General features: G+C 28.7%; 1 protein-coding gene across 1 annotated transcript in view; it reads right to left on the reverse strand.

Moving 5' to 3' along the window:
• The window catches only part of LOC113375941 (zinc finger protein 1-like), a 44,497-nt gene that overhangs the window by 16,325 nt on the left and 7,121 nt on the right, over nt 1–21,051 (reverse strand). Inside the window, 3 exon segments of the mRNA XM_026615880.1 lie at nt 91–347; nt 1,175–1,315; nt 8,305–8,876. Of these exon segments, the coding sequence (XP_026471665.1) occupies nt 91–347; nt 1,175–1,315; nt 8,305–8,876 (970 nt within the window).

Here is a 21,051-nt window from a genome sequence, read left to right on the forward strand (position 1 = left end):
ATAAAATATCCAGAAAAATAATCTATTGTTGAGAAATGCTTGGCCGTGGATTGCTCATCCTTGATCTAACCATTACCCTGATTTTCTTACCTGACAGGTAAAAGCGCAGGCGGCGCCTGACCAACACCAGCCTGACCTCCAATCTGACCATTACTAGGCTGCGGTAAACCTTTACTCAGCTGCTGAATTCCTCCGTTTCCTGCTGCCTGCTGCTGTTTGTGTCCTGCTCCGATGGACAGGCACTTTTTGCTGGTCATGTGGCTCGAATAGGAACCGGAGTGAGAGAACCTTTTGCCGCAGGAGGGACATCCGAAGGGCTTTTCGCCGCTGTGAATCCGTACATGCTCCTGGAGGAAAAAGTTACAGGATAAATGGTGAAGGAATCTGGTAAAATACTTATTATATCTTTTATATATATATATATATATATATATATATATATATATACTAGCAAACCCGAAGAACTCCGTTTCGCCACCAGATGGTTTCATGAGAAAGATGAAGAAATTTTTTGTTTGTTTTATACTTGAAAAGGATAAATTTGATTTTATTATACAACAGTAATGAATTTATTTCGATTACAATAATGAACTGTTTTGCAGTTGAACTTCTCTAAGTAAATGAAAGTGAATCCGCCAATTATTCGTTTCATTGAAGTGCTCTTTGGTAAACCACATTTTTTGTTTTTTGGTCTGACGTTAACACAAACAAAGCGGATGGTTTTCCAACTCGTAAACAGGCAACGTATAACTGCCCATGTGAAAAACAATGTTTTTCTAAATAATCTATTTGAATATTATATTATCCCGCAAACACTAAGCGATTGGCCTTGCAACTTGTTATTGCGAACGCAAGGCGAACTGGAAATTACAATCGTTCGAAGTCAAACGGTAGACCAGTCGGAATCATTGGTATGTCACCAAATCGCCAGCAACTTTTGATTGAATGGTGAAATTCAGTGCGTGTACATCATTATTCTTTGTGGCAAGAATTGCTCGTTGACTTAACCAAGCATAATTCTGATAATTCTCACTAATGTCATTACTCAGATTTTTAATTATGGTGCGTGAAGTTCCAGTAATTTGCATTAGGGCACGATGCCAGGCACAATTAATTTTCTTAGCTATAAACCTTGCGGAGGGCTAGCACTCTATATAATTATAATATTTTTTACCTTTAGATGATGTTTGAATTTGAAGGCCTTGTCGCACTCTGTGCACTTGAATTTTCGCAAAGATGCACTTTCTTCGTGCGAAATCATGTGTCTCTGGAGTCTGTATACGTTGGCGAATGTTTTATTACAAGTTTTGCAACACTGGAAAGAAACAGAAAACATTTAATTAAAATCTAATTCAAAAAAAAATATCATGCGATATTATAATTTTGTTAATAAATCAGGAGAGGAGTGGAAGAGAATTCCATGTAGGGTAAGGGAGCGTTCATTTGACAAAAAATCACAAAAAGTCACAAAATATCACGTGGGGACGGGAAATAAGATATCACGTGTATTCATTTTTTGAGTCTTTATTCTGGCAAAAGGGAAAAAAGTAAACAAAAATAATATAAATTATATTAATACTTATTCCAACCCTGATGATGAATTCTTCTGACAAATTGCAGATGGGTGATAAATCTAAAAAAAAAGTTTACTTAGATGTGTTTTAAGGATAAGTACTCTAATAATGAATTTTCCTAATAAGGGTGATGCCATCAAACAAAAGTTTAGTTGGATAATAAGTTCATTGACTATAATTAATTATAATTAGCATTTCCAACTAGCAACTGCACAAATATTAGTCATTACAATTAGTCAGAATTTATATCTATTGTTGAAGTTTTGTGGTGAAGCATTTGACAGCATTATCAACGACATGAGCTTCCTGTCTCGACAAATCTGAAAAATTCATCATCAGAGTTGAAATGACCAATATTTTAGTTAATCTCTTGCAAAATTACATATTTTACTTTTTTATTTACTATTTTCTTATTGGTGTAAACTTTTTCCGTTTCAGTGTAAAAGTTCAGTTAGCCCTTTTTACCCCAACTATATGTCAGCTTTCATAAAAAAAAAATTGAATCTACGATAAAAATTACAATATACCTTGAGCAGCACATGTTCTTAAAAATTATATTCAGGTACCGTAAACTAAACAACAGTGCTCAAAACCAAAACCAAAAAAACTTTGAACAACAAAAATACTTTCATTGCAAAATTTGACAATGAAATCGTTTATCTCGTAAAATCGACGTCGCCCGTTCTAGGGCGATGACTGGTTAGACATCTTTTGCCCTCTACTTTAAAATAGTACAATTGAAAATACTATAAATATGATCTGAATTTTCATTCCATTACCAGGTAATTCTGATCTTTAATCAAAATTTTTAAAATGTTGCTTATCCAGGGTCAAAAGTGCAACAATTTCCGATATCCCCCGACCAAGTGTATGTGTTTTTTACACCAATATTATAATTATGTATTTTGCAAATGGTAAAATGCGTCGTCATCTCTTCTTATCTTAAGACTGTAAATGTAAATGTACAAATATAATTGTAACAATGTAAAAACGTAATTGTTTATCGACTCAATATAGACACAATACAATTGACGTTGAGTGCGTCCAACTTTCAACTTTGACCCGAGGGAAAAATGGACACATAGACACAGACAAATACATACACACATACACACACACAAATATATATATATAATAATTTTTCAGATGGTGCTAGATTTCCTGGTGACATCCATCAAGATTATGGAAATAGAAAGTAAACTAAATAATGTTTCTAAAACATCTTGAATTATTTTAATCGAGTCCTAATAAAACTCTTCTCTATTTGATAAAATTGCAAACCATAAAAACAATTCCAGAAATTTTATCCCAAGTATTTTTGGAACAACCAGAAAAAAATCACTATTCCAAAACAATTTAATTTTAATTTAATTTACCTGTAATATACTTCCACCTCCTTTTTTTCTTCAGACAATTTTTCAATCTAATTTTTTTTTTCAGATTTTCAAAAAAATCAACGATTTTTATCCTCGAATTTGAATTTTGTCAAAAATATCGATTCGATTTTTATTGATCCAATTTAAATCAGATCACCTTGGCAAGGTGTGTCAAAATCGAATAAAAATTTGTGACAGGACATTTTTTGGGGAAAAAAAAAATATAAATATTTTTAATAAGAAATCGTTATATTATTTGATGTCACATTAAACTTAAAAAATATAAATTTTTGAATCTGTTTTGAAGTCGTAGACATTTTTGTTGTGAACCGATTAAAATAAAGCCTTAAAATCTAAAAATATTATTTTAGCAAAACACTGGTATGAAATTGTACCCTAAAAGACCTTATAAGTGTTTTATGCCTTAAACTAAATAAGACAAATTCTATTTTACTATTTTGAAGTTTATTTTTTCAACAAACGACTTTAAAAGCACAAAACCGTCTCACTATTGCCATTGTCAATTTTCAAACTCTCTGAAAACAGTCAAAAGATTTTGTATTTTTATAGTATTTATTTGAATCCTATAATACTAATTATTATTGTCCATTTGAGATCAAAATAATAAAATAAAAAATTGTTTGATGGGTGAAATTTAAATTTTTAAGAAATTGGGTGCAGTAAAATTAAAATTGTGAGACCTATGTGGGTCTTTTTATTTTTCTTTTGATCTTTATATATATATATATATATATATATATATATATATATATATATATTAGGGTGGTCCTTAAAATGGTCATTTTCGAATTTCCTTGCTCCCAGGTGCTCAAATGGTTCCAAATTGATAAAAAACAATTCTCTGGAAGTTTTAGCTCTTAATATTAACATTTAGATAGAGCGCAATTCAATCAAAGTTTGTATGGAAAGAGCATAGAAAAAATTTTGAAAATTGAAAAAAAAATGTTTTAGGTATAACTTAGCGACAAATGAATGAGTTTTATTCATTTATTTGTTCGCTAAATTACATCTAAAAAACATTTTTAAAGTTTTTAAAAAATTGTCCATGCTATTTCCATACAAAACTTTGATTGAATTGCGCTCTATCTAAACGTTAATATTAAGAGCTAAAACTTTCAGAGAATTGTTTTTTATCTATTTGGAACCATTTGAGCCCCTGGGAGCAAGGAAATTCGAAAATGACCATTTTAAGGACCACCCTAATATATATATATATATATATATATATATATTCATATATATATATTCATATATAATTATATGTATATATGAATAATTTATTATAGATGGGTGTCGAACTTTATCAAATGTCAAATGGGAGTTGACCTCGTAAATGAGTGCGTTTTGTACTCACATTAATTAACGGGACATGTGTACAAATACACACATTATATACATATATTTATATTTATATATGAATGTATAAATGTGTGTAAAATGATAAATTAAAAGTCAATACCGTTTATTAATACAAATAGGTACATGGACACTTGAACGATGAGCAAATGGCTGACAGACAATGCAAAACAAACACGACGACGACATTTAAATATTCATTTACATCTATTTAGATATATAGTATATGTATTGTCTTTTATTATAATATATATATATATATATATATATATATATATATATTGTCTTTTAAATATACATGTACATATATATCTATATTTATTAGCATTGATGGCCGCTATAATATTTAAAAAATCAGGCAGTAAATCAACGTATTTTGCAAAACAAATAGTTTATTAAAATATTTTTTTACATAAGAACTATCCTATTACTGTAAACTTTACATGACAGTGTTGATTGTAACTATCATGAAAAAAAAATATTCCATGCTGTTTCAAAATTATGAGCTTTTATTTGCAACTTAAAGCTTTCGTGAAATCATGAGCATTTTTCAGTTATTGTGGTTATTATTATTTATTTTTATCAATTTAAACTATGAAACCGTAACTTTAAATAGTATTTGTAGGACCACAGTCAAAAATATTGACAAAATTGCTCCAAGTTTTTCAGAATTAGGACTTTTTGTTAAACTATGAATTTAAAATTTTCAAAATTGATCAATTTTGAGAGGTCCTTCTTTTAAAAAAAATGTACTGAAGTGCTATGGAAAGTCCCATTAAAAGTATAATAATTGTTTTTTTTTTAATCTCTATTTATTCTTTTGTCAATCAAGATAAAAGAATATAAGACTCAGAGTCTTATAATACAAACTGTTAACATAAGTAATAAAAAAAACAATCAAATAAAGTATAATTGTTATAGGTATAATATTTTATTACAAAACGAAAAAAACTATACAAAAGCATGATTGTCTATTAAATTTCAAGTTAATCTAAATTAAAAAATTAAAAACTATGTTGTTGAAGTTCAAAAACTGCATGATTTTTTTTAACAAATATTTTTAACAAACGTGTTAGATATGGTAATAAAATTAAGATATTTATTTGTCATTCAAGAAAAATAACAACAAAATTAAATATAAAAAATATCACACTTGCAGAATATAATAAAAATAAAAATAAATTAAATTGAAAAAAAAAGAATTTTATTAAAACTGTAGACACGTATGTGTCTAATATCAAGAATACTAATAATGAATTAATTTTATTAAATTAAAGTTTAATAAAAATCAAATAAAAATTAAGATTAAAATAATAAAAATATATTAAAAAATAATCCTAAAGTTCGAATTTTGTTGTGAACAATTCTGTTGTAGATATGTGTGTGTGTCTAATAAAAATAAAAATAATGATGAAATAAATTTAATAAAATTAAATGGAAATTAAGATTCTAGAAAGGCGGGAACTCGAACTGAATAAATCTCCCGCGTTGAAAAATATCTCTCGAAGTCTACTATAAAATTATATATACATACAAATATATATATGTATACATGTATATGCATATATTTCCATATACCTATGTTTATGTGTTTGACGGCTGCGAGCACCTGTTAGTCCCAAAAAACTTTCAAACACATGTGCTTCACGACAAAAAAACGATCTCGACCATTTGTATATGTAAATATGTATACATATATACATATACATATGTATGTATGTATATGTATATTAACAAAGCCCCATGCTATGCTAAGAGATTTTTTCTATGAAGTCGTCGTCCCACTATTAATATTCCTTCTTGTCCGTGATGGCTGAACGTTTGAGGTTTTTTGTGAGGTAGACACGGAATGTACATTTATTTTTTATATACATATACATAATATACATAATTTATATATGTATAAATGTGTATATGTGTGTCTATGTGTGTGGGTATATGATTTTTTTACGATCTCCGTAGTTGAGTTCGAGTTGAGATCAGTTCCCACGTCAAAAACTTTTTCAGACGATAAAAAATGGTGGAGACGCCGTAAAATGTTTCGATTCTCATTAACCTACACATTTATATGGATATTATATATGTATATTATATATATATAATATAGTATAGTATACATTTTATATATACTGAATAATTATGAACACTAGATTGAAAAGTTTGATCCATCAACAAAGCAAAACACTCCATGGTGAATCTCTTCTGTACAAATTCTGAGTTTTGAAAAATTGTTTTGGGAATCAATTTTTACAAAAGTAATTTCATGAGTTTATGATTTTATTTACTGAATTAAAATACATATACATTATCAAGTAAATTGCAAAACCCAAATTCAAATAAAAAACAGACAACATAAGCTTGCATAAAAGTACAGGATTTATTTTCTGTAATCGATTCATTTATTTTTATTTTATTCATTATTAAATTCATTTAATTATGTATCTATATTCATTGAATTATTTACGTTTTTATTTAAAAAAAAAACCTATTACTGTAAATCAGTTCAACCTATTCACATTCATCAGTTTATTTATTCATTAACATATTGATGTATTTATTGATTTAATTTATGAGGCGATTAATAATTAAAAATTTTACATAATAAATAAATAAATAAATTTTTCCTATAAAGTTCATTGCTGATGTAATAATAATTAATAACTAATAATATATAAAATAAATTATTTATAAATTTTATCATTTTATTTATATTAAACGTATATGAATAAAAATATTAAAGTTGCAGTCAAAATGTAATTTTTTTACGTCTGGATTATTTTTTGTTATCAATTTATTTGCAACATTTCTGTGAATATATATATATATATATATATATATATATATTATATATATATACATGTATATATATAGACAAGTGCGATATTAGAATTTAGGTCACAGATTAATTAAAACGCACATTTCAGAATTACGTCTCATGGTTTATATCAATTGTTTCGCATTTATACAAATATATATATATATATATATATATATATATATACCGATGCCTAAGGTAAAATGATACTAACAACTAATTTGCAACACAATGCCAAAATTATTATAATAATTAATTCGAAATCAAACTACTAGTACCAGACTTTTTCAAAGTAAAAATATAAAAATTCCATTAATGACTCAACTAAAAATTAACGAAATCTAGTAGTATAAGGTTGCACTCGATAAAAAAGAAACGAGGTTGGACTTTCATTTATATTACAAAATATACTCCAAGCAAGTAATGAAAAGTCCTGGGAAATACTTTTGCAAAAACTCAAAATTTAGACCAAAATTTAGGCATCTAATTAGCTATATGAATTTGTCTAGAAACATTATATGTTAAATAATTCCGAATTCTAAAAGTTCCAATAACTAAATTTAATTTACTGATGATGGAACAATTTCTGGTATCGAAACGTCTACGACATTATTAAATATAATTAGTACAAAAAATTGTAAGACACATCGTAAAAACATCAAAACATTACATTCAGAGTATGTTTCCTTAATGATTAGAGACGTGGACTCTATGAAAATGTTGACAAAATTTTTTAGACTGTTTAGACTGTTTACGTACTGGAGCACTTTTCCAATTTTGTGAAAACAACTATGAAAAATGTGAAAATGCCACCAAGCTAAGCACAGTATAAGTGAAAATGTCGCAAAGAATTATTTGCAAATGCGTTTAGACTGTGACTATACGGGAGCACTTTTTCAATTTTGTGTAAATTTAGTCAATTACTTTTTTGAAATTGAATTCAAAATGAAATCACGATTGGAGATAAATTGATTTATGATTTACATTTAATTTGCTCAGATATAACAAGATAGCAAAAATGATGAAAGCTTCAGTATTTGTTATTAACGTTTAAAATTTCTCGAATATTTCATTACGGTACGGGAATTTCCAGCAATTTGCCTTAAGGCACGATGCCATACACCACTAGTTACTATTATTATTATTATTATTTTCTACTCACCACAGTAGCAGTCGGATGTTGGCTCTCGTGCCTCTCGAGTTGTTCCCTCGTAGCAAAATTCAAATTGCACACCAGACACTGATGGCAATTCTCCAACTTCATCAGAGTCATCTCGCCCTCGTAAGTCCTCAAATTGTCACCAACACTTTCACCACCGGCACCACCATTCGCCGAAAGCGTGAACGTGTTTTCCACCTTAGACAAATCTTTTTCGCCTTCGTAAGTCGTCCTCAAATCACCACCAGCACCATCGTTAGATGTCTCACCATCGTTCTGGACGTCGATGTCTTCTTCGACGATGTGTAAAGGACTGCTGCCTTCTTCTGAGGATTTAGGCCAGGATTCTAAATTCTCTTTGTTCTCGGTTTGGTGGTAGTCTTTGTCTTTTTCAGAAGATTTTGTGGTGGTGTCTTCGGCGGTGGTTTCCCTGATTTGTGGAGAGGTTGCTGCTACTTGTCTCGGGGAATTTGCACGAGAATGTTGAGGCGACGTCACGATTTTGGTCGTGAGGGATGTGACGTCATCTTGGACGTCATCGGCTGTCGTGTGCTCTTTGACGGACGATGTTGGGACTGAAAAAGATAAAGGATACGTTATTAATATTATAAAATTAGAATCAACTCAGATATTAGCTATTTAATTGATATTTTTTTCATAAACTAGGTGTAAGTGGAATTTTGCTCTAAGGTAAGTTGCATGAAGCTTCCATTGACTTAGCATTTTTCTTATGAATGTTTTTATTTTGACGAATTTTTAACTTCCCGTAGGGCAAGTTGTAGTAATCGCAAAAAATCGAAAATGAAAATTTTTATATATCTTTGCGTTTCAAAGGTTTCTGAACATTTTAGCATACCCTAGAAAACTAATGGATGTATGTGTGTGTGTGTGTGTGTGTGTTCGGATACAAATTTTCGTCGACGATTTCGGGAACACGGATGAAGCGATTTGAATAATTCAGAAAACATTCGATTCGTATTGATAAGGAGACGTGCTGATTAGTTTTTGGCGAAGGCGGGTCTAGCCGTTCCAAAGATACGGGGCAAAAAGTGCCAAAAACGGTAACTCAGTTTTTAAGAGAACGGAGCGTCCGATTTGAATAATTCAAAAAACATTTTTTTTGGAAAGGAAGATGCAACAACTTCGGAGATATGGAGGAAAAAGTAAAAAAAAATGAGCCATTTGGCGGTCAAAAATAAACATTAGACATATGCACATCAAATTATCAGATACTTTATAGAGATTTTAACAATAAGTATAAATTTTGTTTACATTGCTATGGGTTCCGTACCAATGTTTATCCGTTAGATGGCAAGGCGGCGCTTACGCGCTTCGATATTTCATCTCTATGCAGTTAAAGCAGTACGATTGCTTTGAAAAGAAGTTCAGAATTTCCAAAATATTTCAAAATAAATTTTTCTTCAAAAAGTCTTTTTCCAAAAAAAAGTAAGTTTTTGTCAAAAATTTATAGTTTCTCAAAAATCCATTTTTTTTTCAGGGTAAATTTGTTTCAAAAATGTTAATCTTTTTAAAAAAAAAAAAAATTGGTACGGGAAATTCCAGCAATTTGCCTTAAGGCACGATGCCATGCGCCCACCAGTTAACTAACTAATTGTTTCCTAAGGAACACCTGCTTAGGACATACACGATGTATGTTCTAAGAGCACAACGCAATATTTCACATTTTAATAAATAATTTATTCAGTGCCTTAAATCATTAATTGATTCCTTAAATATCTATGTATTTATACATTATATCTCTTGTAACTTTTAAACCATTCGTTAGATATGAATGATGTGTTTGAAAAATTTGTACAAAATTCAATAATCTCAAATATTACTTTGAAATTAAGCCTTGGAAAATAGTGGAATTCGACTTAACCACTTACTCACTGCGATAGCAGAATTATTTTTCAAGACACTGGTGCAATTATTTGTCTTAATAAGTGAAAAACCATTCGATTAATGTGAAAGATGTATTTGGCAAATTTGTAAAAAATCGATTAACCTAAGATATTGTCTAACATCATAATGCCCTGCAACAACTTAGTACACTTTAAAATCGTCTTAGAAAAGTTAAATAAAGTAGCAAGATTAATTTGGTCATCCCAGTCGAATTTCGGCAAAATTGTCTCAAGTCGCTGTGTCAATTATTTCTCTGAAAATAGTTATTCCATTGAAAAATTATCAGTGGAAAACAAAAGTTAATAAATTACTTCATATCAAATTTGACCTATTAGTTTTAAACCCACAATTTTAAACAACTAATCAAATTATAATCAACATAGACAATAAAAAATTTAATGAATTTTGACTAATTTGATAAGTATGCCTATATAACTTTTCTAATTTGCTTTGAATTTCAGTGCTGCAACTCGCCGGTAGGCCAAAACGTTCAAAATACCAAGTTGCGATATATGGCAGAAAAACTAAGAATTTTGAAACGAATCTAACGATGTATAACACTTTATATGGTTTCTTGACGAATTTATGAAATATTTTGCATAATAGCTCAAATTATACCGCATTGTAAAATCAAGCATTTAAAGCACATATTTATTAAGCTACACGAAAATCGGTTAAAGTTACATAAAAAATTTGTTCGGAAGAAATATGCAGAATAAAATTACGAATAAAATGGTATATAAATGGTTAAGTGTGTTCATATAATTTTCTCGAGACTTTTCAGTTTTCCTGAAATTTTACGATAGCAACTTGCTTGTAGGCCAAACTGTTCAAAATACGAAGTTGCGATATATGGCAGAAAAACTAAGAACTTTGAGACGAATCTGTATATGTATAATACTTTATATAGTTTCTTTACAAAATAATGAAATAATTTGAATAATTACTATGTGAACTACATATTTATTATGCTACACGAAAAACGGTTAGAGTTACATAAAAAATTTGTTCGTACGAAAGATGCAGAATAAAATTACGAATAAAATGATATATAATTCGATAAGGGTCTCTATGAATATTTCTTGAGATTTTTCAATTTTTTTTTAAATTTCAGAAGTCTGACTCGCCTATAGGCCAAACTGTTCAAAATACGATGTTATGATATATGGCAGAATAACTAAAACTTTTGAAACGAATCTAACGATATATAACACTTCATATGGTTTCTTTGCGAATTTGTGAAACATTTTGAATAATTACTCAAACTATGACGTATTATGAAATTAAACGTGTGAACTACATATTTATTATGCTACACTAAAAATGTTTAGAGTTACATAAAAAATTTGTTAGGAGAAAAGATGCAGAATAAAATTACGAATAAAATGATATATAAATGGTTAAGTGTGTTCATATAATTTTCTCGAGATTTTCCAATTTTCCGTAAATTTCAGGAGTCTGACTCGCCTATCGTCCAAACGGTTTAAAATAGAAAGTGGGGATATATGGAAGAAAAACTAAGAATTTCGAAACGAATCTAACGATATATAATACTTTATATGGTTACTGTACAAAATGATAAAATATTTTGAATAATTACTCAAACTATGACGTATTGTGAAACTAAACATGTGAACTACATATTTATTAAGCTACACGAGAAACGATTAGATCTACATAAAAAGTTTGTTCGGAGGAAAGATGCAGAATAAAATTACGAATAAAATTATATATAAATGGTTAAGTGTGTTCATATAATTTTCTCGAGATTATCCAATTTTCCTTAAATTTCAGGAGCCTGACTCGCCTATAGGCCATAATGTTCAAAATACGAAGTTGCGATAAATGGGAAAAAACTAAGAATTTTGAGACCTTTCTAACGATGTATAATAATTTATATGATTTCTTTACAGAAATATCGAATCGTGTAGATAATTGCTGAAACCTAACCGCACTTTGCATTTGAACATTTTAATTCTAGATTCTTTACTACAAGCTAAACGGTAAAATATAATCAAAAACTTTCTTCGAACGAAAGATGCAGAACAAAATTACGAATAAAATGGTATTTAATGATTAAGTGTGTTCATATAATTTTCTTGAGATTTTCCAATTTTCCTTAAATTTCAGAAGGGTGACTTCTCTAACGTCCGAACGGTTTAAAACACATGGGAAAAGAGCTAAGAATTTTGAGACGAATATAAGAAAAATCTAACTAATATCTAACAACAATCTATAATACTTTATATAGTTTTTACGAATTTTTGACAACGCATCGTGCATTTAAATAGTTAACTATTCACACATTTATAATACTATACAAAAAACGGTTTTTGTGAAAAGAAACTATATTCACTGAACATAACGGGCATACGACGGATGCATGTTTTAAAAACGCAGTTCAAATTTTAGTAATTAAACCACTTTTTTAAACCAATGGTAATTTTAGGTTACTCAATCGACCAATCAGCGTATCCACCTCTAGTATGCGCCGCCCAATCAGCACACCTGTGAAGGTGAGACGGAATCAACAGGTGCGCACTATATCCAATCCCTTCACACCTGTTGCTATAGGCCCGTCTCACCTTGACAGGTGTAGCTGGAAGACACGCGATTGGTGGACGCCCTCGCCGCCCACCTATCGCACCTGCGTGCTTTTCACCTGGATAGGAAACGATACATCTCATTGGCCGGAGGAAGAATATATAGAACTTAACAACAACTTGATATAAGATGACAAAATTTATATATATATATATATATATATATATAAATTATAATCCATATTTTTCCATATATAATATTCTTCTACCCTGTTCCATATTCCGTCCTATTGTTGTATAATATAATGATGTGTATTTGTGTGCAAAGTCGACGGCGCCATCATGTCGCCACAGAAATGTCGTCACCGGGTCGTAAATCAGTAACCTCAAATTAATACGCGTTTGATAATTACACGTTTTATTGTACTTGTATTATGAGCCGCCCCGGCATCCTCTATTATCGGAATAAATATACACTATAATTAATAATATACATTATATATTACATTTTAGTTATGGCTGTGGGACGTGCGACTTTGGCACAATCGACCATGATTAGGAGATTTATTTACAGGGTGCCCCAAAACTCAACGACAAGCCGAAACAGAGTTATAATATTGATTGTAGCTATAATAAAATAAAATTTAAAACTAGTGGTGTATGGCATCGTGCCTTAAGGCAAATTGCTGGAACTTCCCGTACCGTAATTAAATATTCGAGAAATTTTAAACGTTTTCAAATATATTATTACAAATACTGTAACTTTCATTATTTTTGCTATCTTGTTTGTTATATCTGAGCAAATCAAATGTAAATCATAAATAAATCAATTTATCTCCAAAACATTAACAATCGTCATTTCATTTCGAATTCAATTTCAAAAAAATTTGAAAGTTGTCTAATTTACGCAAAATTTAAAAAGTGCTCCCGTATAGTCACAGTCTAAACTGCATTTGCAAATAATTCTGTGCGACATTTTCACTTAGACTGTGCTTAGCTTGGCGGCATTTTCACATTTTTCAATAGTTTTCTCACAAAATTGGAAAAGTGCTCCAGTACGTAAACAGTCTAAACGCACTTGGGTAAACATTTGTACCAGAGTGGCGCTTAGACTGTGCTTAGCCTGGCCAATTTTTTGAATTTTTAATCCAAAATTACAAAAAAAAATGAAACAATTTTTTTTTCGAAATTAATTATATTTTGTAAAAACAAGCAAACTTTCAAAACGGATACTTAATTCTTTCAAAAACTGCTATTTTTTGCACATTTTGCTCGGTATCTCCGAAACGACTGGACCTGCCTTTGCCAAATAGTAATTACCACTTCTCCTCATCATTACGAACTAAATGCTTTTTAGATCATTCAAATCGGATGCTCCGTTCTCTCAAAAGCTCGATTTCTATTTTCTGCACTCTTTGCTCCGTATCTCCGTAACGGCTGGACCTGCCTGTGCCAAAAACTAATCAGCACACCTCCCTATTAATAGGGATCGAATGTTTTTAAACCATTCAAATCGTTTGATCCGTGCGCCCGAAAACGTGGACGAAAAAATGAAAAACGTCGAGAAATAGAAAAATTTTCAATTTTCGTTTTTTGGCCCATTACTATAACTACCCTACGGGAAATATATCAAATATATTTCCTTTTTTACAATGTGGCCCCACATATGACTCAACCCCAACCATCCCTGTTACATTTATCTTTTATTTACACAGTCGCCGTTATCTTCAACTATTGTATTTCTTTTCCCATCTACCTAAACGGTAGAAAAGTAAACATCTAATGATTTGTTTAAACAAATTCAACAAAGTCGTCGAAAATATTTAAACAGTGACTAAAATTTTGACAACGTACATCATCATATTTGCCAAAATAAATAGTTTTGGAGATTAGAATAAGATAAACTTTATGTTTTTGAGGTGTAAAGGTCACTCAAATGATTGACTCATGGATAAATAAAGATTTGGTAAAAGGTGATAAAAGGATGAAAGTTTTGTCAGCTTTCAAGTTCGTTGTTTGTAAAAGTGCATTTGTTTCGTGTATTGTCTATAAATCAAAAACCATTCGATTCATGTGAATTTGTGCAAAATTAAATAATCTAAAATATTGTCTAATATCATAAAGTCCTACAACAACTTGGTATACTTCAAAATCGTGTTTGAAAATAGTAAATTTGTTTAAAACCAATTCAGGCGTGACTTAAATTATGGAGAGCAATACCCAAAGTTGGAAAAGGTACATTTATTTCTTGTATTTTCAAGAAATCAAAAAACAATCTATTAATATGAAAGATGCCTGAGGCAATCTTGTGCAAAATTAAATAATCTAAAATATTGTCTAACATCATAATGCCCTACGACAACTCGGTATACTCATAAAATCCACTGAAAAAGAAAAAATATTCTTTACGCTTTTGGAAGGGACATGGTATATTATATATTATTGAATATGCTACAATTGATTCGCGCATTTATTCATGAAGTCTATTATAACTTTTAAATCGTTTATCTAAAATAAGTAGTATATTTAGCAAATTTGTAGTATATTAAATTATCTAAAATATTGTCTAATATCATAATGCCCTACAGCAACTCGGTGTATTTATAAAATCCCAGAAAACTTGTATAAACTTCACATCATTTTAAAAAATAATTTAAATATATTTTCAAGCTGGCAGTAAGATAAGAGAGCAATTTTATTCAAAAATAGATCTTTTTATTTATTTTTGTAAAAAAACAACATGATTTTTTTACATTTGCAAGTCATTTTTTAAAATCATATTTATTTATTCCTGACTATAATTACGCTCTAATATGAAAGTTATAAGAAAGTAAGCACTTGTAAAATTTATTATTATATATTTATAATTATTAATTAACTATATATTTTATGAAATATTATCCAAGGTATTGTGTCACCCTGTCAAATATATTTCATTTAAATATTTTCTCCTTAGTCGATTTATTTATTTGTTTGTTTACTGTCCAAGTACAAAAGTTGTTTACTTCTATTTATCAAGAAATGTAAATAGCAAATCGTTATTCATTTCGTAAACAGAGTCGGATTAGTCAACGAAAGTAAACAGACTTGATATAATATTAAAGGAATTTGAAAATTATCTAAAATAAATAATATTAAAATATCTGGGAAAGGTTTACCTTTAACAGGTAAAATACTATTATTACCTGTGCCTTAAATTATGAATTATTTGATAACAAAATTGTACTAAATATAAATATACGTGTATATGTAGGTATATTTGAATTAAATGAATATGAATAATCTATAAATCACGTTTTTTGCATAAATTGTGTATTATAAAGAACTAAATTCCATAAACAAACGGCAAAAAAATATATTTACACAATATTAAATTTTTATTCAAACTATGTTTAATTAAGATTAAATTAATAACAAATAATAAAAAAATATTTTTATTAGGAAGTTTATACTATAAATTTCATTTAATAGATTTTTTATGAATATTCGTGGTTCGTGGTTCGAATATTAGCTATGGACCAGTTTCAAAGATCACACACGTGCGGCAGCATAAGTCTCTTTTTATAGTCAAATTATTGAAAATTGTAATTTTTATTAATTTATTTAATTAATAATAATAAATAATAACTAAATATATTACATAAAAAAGTAAATTTAATGATATTGATTAAAAACTCAAGATTTGAATTAAGTAATCTAAAAAGATATAACAAGACATTATAAACTTACATAAAATAACACTAACAAATAAGTAAAAATGTGTTAATAAAATTCACATCATTTGTTAGTATTAAATTTATAAGTTTAACATTACTTTGTACATCTGATTTGATTCTCAAATTACATATAAATAATTATATATATTCTCAATAAAAAAATAATAATATCATTATTAAATAATGAATAAAAATTAATATCAATATTGTAATTTTACATATGCTTGCATGTTAATAGTTAAAAATTTTTACAGCAAAATATTTGGTGTAACTTCTAATAATGTTTTTAAATTTTAAATAAGCTCTTAAAGCCAAAGGAAAACTATTATTTTTATTAGTTAATAGTGGATAAGACTTTTCTACTTCATCCCTATTTTTTAGGGGTTCTAGTAAAAGGTTTTTGGGAAACAACGAAAAGGTATATTCTGAACTAGGCCTGCACATAATGTATGTAAAATACGGTGTGCATTTCATTACCACAAGATATATATATATTGTAGGCTCATATGTTTCTGACACCTGATTTGACAGTTGACATATGCTGACGATGACAGTTAAATGTCACACGGAAATATATATGCATGTGCCACAATACACACACATTATATATATATATATATATATATATATATATTTATTTATTTATATATAAAGCTTTTAATATTCAGGCATCAATCCAATTTTTAAAAGGAAAAAAACAGGTCTACAATTTTTTTTAATAAACCGTCTATACGTTTTTCAATTCCAGTTGAATCATTTTTATAAGCAAAAATATACAAATAATTTAAAACAAATAAATAAAGAATTAACTAGCTGTAAGTGGAATTCTGTCTTAAGGCAATTAGGGCATCGTGCCTTAAGGCAAATTGCTGGAACTTCCCGTACCAAAAATTATTATTTTTTTTTAAAACGATTAACATTTTTGAAAAAAAATTACTTTGAAAAAATAAGATTTTTGAGAAACTATAAATTGAACAAAAAATTAGTTTGTTTTGAAAAAAAAAATTTTTTTTTTAATTTTTTTTTTTAAAAAAAATTTTTTTTTTTGAAGAAATTTTTTTTTTCTTTATTTTGACATATTGTGGAAGATCTGAACTTTTTTTTCAAAGCAATCGTACTGCTTTAACTACATAGGGACAAAATATAAAGCGCGTAAGCGCCGCGTCGCTGTCTAACGCATAAGCATTGGTACGGAACCGATAGGAATGTTAACAAAATGTATACTTATTGTTAAAATCTCTATAAAATGTCTGATAATTTGATGTGCATATGTCTAATGATCATTTTTGACCGCCAAATGGCTCATTTTTTTACTTTTTCCTCTATATCTCCGAAACCGCTGGACCTACCTTCATGAAAGTTGTATCGATTCTTCATCTTGTCAATACAAATAAAATGTTTTTTGAATTATTAAAATCGGACGCTCCGTTCTCTTAAAAACTGAGTTACCGTTTTCGGAACTTTTTGCCCCGTATCTTCGGAACGGCTTGACCTGCCTTTGCCAAAAACTAATCAGCACGTCTCCTTATCAATACGGATCGAATGTTTTTTGAATTATTCAAATCGGTTGATCCGTGTTCCCGAAATCGTCGACGAAAATTTGTATCCGCACATACATACACACACATACATACATACACACACACACACACACACATACACACACACACACACACACACACACACACATACATCCATTTTTTCTAAGGTATGCCAAAATGTTCAGAAACCTCTGAAACGTAAAGATATATAAAAATTTTTATTTTCGATTTTTTTGCGATTACTATAACTTGCCCTACGGGAAGTTAAATATTGAGTAAATACACGCACTGAAAATGAGGAAGTAATTTATTTCGTGAGATTTCGTAATTATCTTATTATTAAAGACAAGTAAATCTTATTAAAACAAAATTAAGTAAATCTTACTAGAATAAAAATAAGTAAATCTCAATAAAATTAAAATAAGTAAAATATAAAATATTATACTTAAGTCTGTTTTTTCGGGCGAGCTTTTTCTCCTATTTAACTTTCTTTTGTTTAACGTAAAGTAAAAAAGTATAAATAAATTTAAGTAATTCCTAAAATATATTTTAAGAAATTTGTTTCTTTTATGTTAAGTTAACACAATATTAATAAAATAATAACACAATGTCATCTTAAAAGACTGTCTACTTATATTATGTGTGGATATAAAAAAATTATTAGAATCTCTGATAGTAGAATTAATCTAATTTTATAAAATGTTGATCTAATAAAATATGTTATAGTTTGGTTTTTATTACTGCAGGTATATAAAGGTGAAGAATAAAAATAGAAAATTATAACGTAAAATTAAATTAATATTTTTTTTAATATATATATATATATATATATATATATATATATATATTACTACAGAAATGTTGGGCATGTGTTTATGACGTAGCGAATTTGTTATACACGTGCGTGACCTTTAATCTAATTCCTCTTGTATATTACACATAATATATATATATATATATATATATATATATATATATACGTGTGTATATATTATAATTCTGTGTAATATTATTGTCTCCGATAAATCAAATTGACAACTTGTTTTCGATGATAAAATAAAATCAAATATTTCTGCCAGAAAATTGACAACACAATGTGGAACAACGTCAAGGAATTACCAGCGTACATAATACTTGTAAATAAAAATTTATATATATTTAAAAAATTTGTATGGGTGTGTATAAAACAGATTATATGGATTCGTAGTAAGTTTTATCTAATTTCTGCTAAGCTAAAGAAACAATTGTGTCCGGAACAAAGTTTTTGAGTTATTTAATTAATTGTAGAAAAATGTCCCAAATCCATATATAGCAAATTAGTCCTCTATATAAAGACTAGATCAAACTATTTTTTCCAAAATATTCATACAAGAGTGTATAAGATAAATTGTAGGAAACTATAGTAAATTTTATTTCATTTCTGCTAAGAAACTTGGAAAAAGAATGTACTGAACAAAATTTTTGAGATATTTAACAAAATCTAGAAAAATGTCTTGAACGAAGTATAGCAAGATTACACTACACCTAAGGGCTAATTCAAACTATTTTTTTTTAATAATTTTGTTTCGGTGTTTATAAGACAGTTTTATCTAATTTCTGCTAAGTTAACTAAAAAAGAGTTTCCGGAACGAAATTTTTGAGATATTTAAAGAAACATAAAAACATGTTCCAAATCCTTATATTACAAATTTCCACAATAGTCCAGTCATTTGGTCGTTTTGCCGGTACAGTACTCCGGGAATTCTGAAAATTGGTAATCTTATAGATTTCGAGGTGCTCTTTACGAAAATCAACTTTGCCACCTCAAATTTGAACGGCAAGTTACCGCCATATTGAAAAAATGGCGTCAAAAAACAGCTTTTTTAAAATATCTCCTTTCTGGCTCATTCTACGATAAAAGTATCTATGTACGAATTAAACTACAGAAAATTTCCTACAATTCTTTAGAAAACCGTTTTTTTGTAAAATTGATAGTTTGAGAGTACGGCCGCCTCAAAGTCTTTGCTGCTCTCGCCGTAGTATCAAATCTCTCCATATATGACAGCACTTTGAACTTGACCACATTCTTTCTAATAAATAAATATTTCAATGTTAAATTAAGCAAATAAGATCTAGAAATAAAATAATTCAAATATTTTTCTGTTTTTTGGTGATTTTTTAACGCTTCAAGCTACTTGAAGCTATAAGTATACCTATAGCTACTTTGCCATTGAAGTATTAAAAAATTAGCAAAAAAAACGAAAAATATTTGTATTATTTTATTTCTAGATCTTATTCGCAATTTAACATTGAAAATATTAATTATTAGAGAGAATGTGGTCAAGTTCGAAGTGCTGTCATATATGGAGAGATTTGATACTACGGCGAGAGCAGCAAAGACTTTGAGGCGGCCGTACTCTCAAACTATCATTTTTACAAAAAAACGGTTTTCTAAGGAATTGTAGGAAATTTTATCTAGTTTAACTCGTACATAGATACTTTTATCGCAGAATGAGCCAAAAAGGAGATATTTTAACAAAGCTGTTTTTTGACGCCATTTTTCCAATATGGCGGCAACTTGCCGTTCAAATTTGAGGTGGCAAAGTTGATTTTCGTAAAGAGCACCTCGAAATCTATAAGATTACCAATTTTCAGAATTGCCGGAGTACTGTACCGGCAACAGCCTTTTTTTGCACCAAATGACTGGACTACAATACAACGCCTCCAAAAATTAAATATATTTTAAAATCTTTTTCTTTTAAGAAAAGTCACAATTACATTTCTGTATGTACAGAACAAATTTTTCGTAAATACTTTTTACAACTTGATCATATTTCCTGAGCGTTTTTACCCAGCAATACAAGAGCAATAAACACTTTGGGAAATTTCCAAATTATACAACCCAAAATTTCTGGATATCTATTATCATACACACAGTTTGTTTGTTTATTACATGGGATTTTCAGAAAACATTTTTATAATATTACATTGTAAAGGATACAAAGCCGTACAATCTTTTTATATAATAATATGTATTATTTCTTTTATATAAAATAGTGACGTGCT

This window comes from Ctenocephalides felis, unplaced genomic scaffold, assembly GCF_003426905.1.
Source record: "Ctenocephalides felis isolate EL2017-DRISC unplaced genomic scaffold, ASM342690v1 CF-g0.4_SCAFFOLD_00845, whole genome shotgun sequence".
NCBI classification, from domain to species: domain Eukaryota; kingdom Metazoa; phylum Arthropoda; class Insecta; order Siphonaptera; family Pulicidae; genus Ctenocephalides; species Ctenocephalides felis.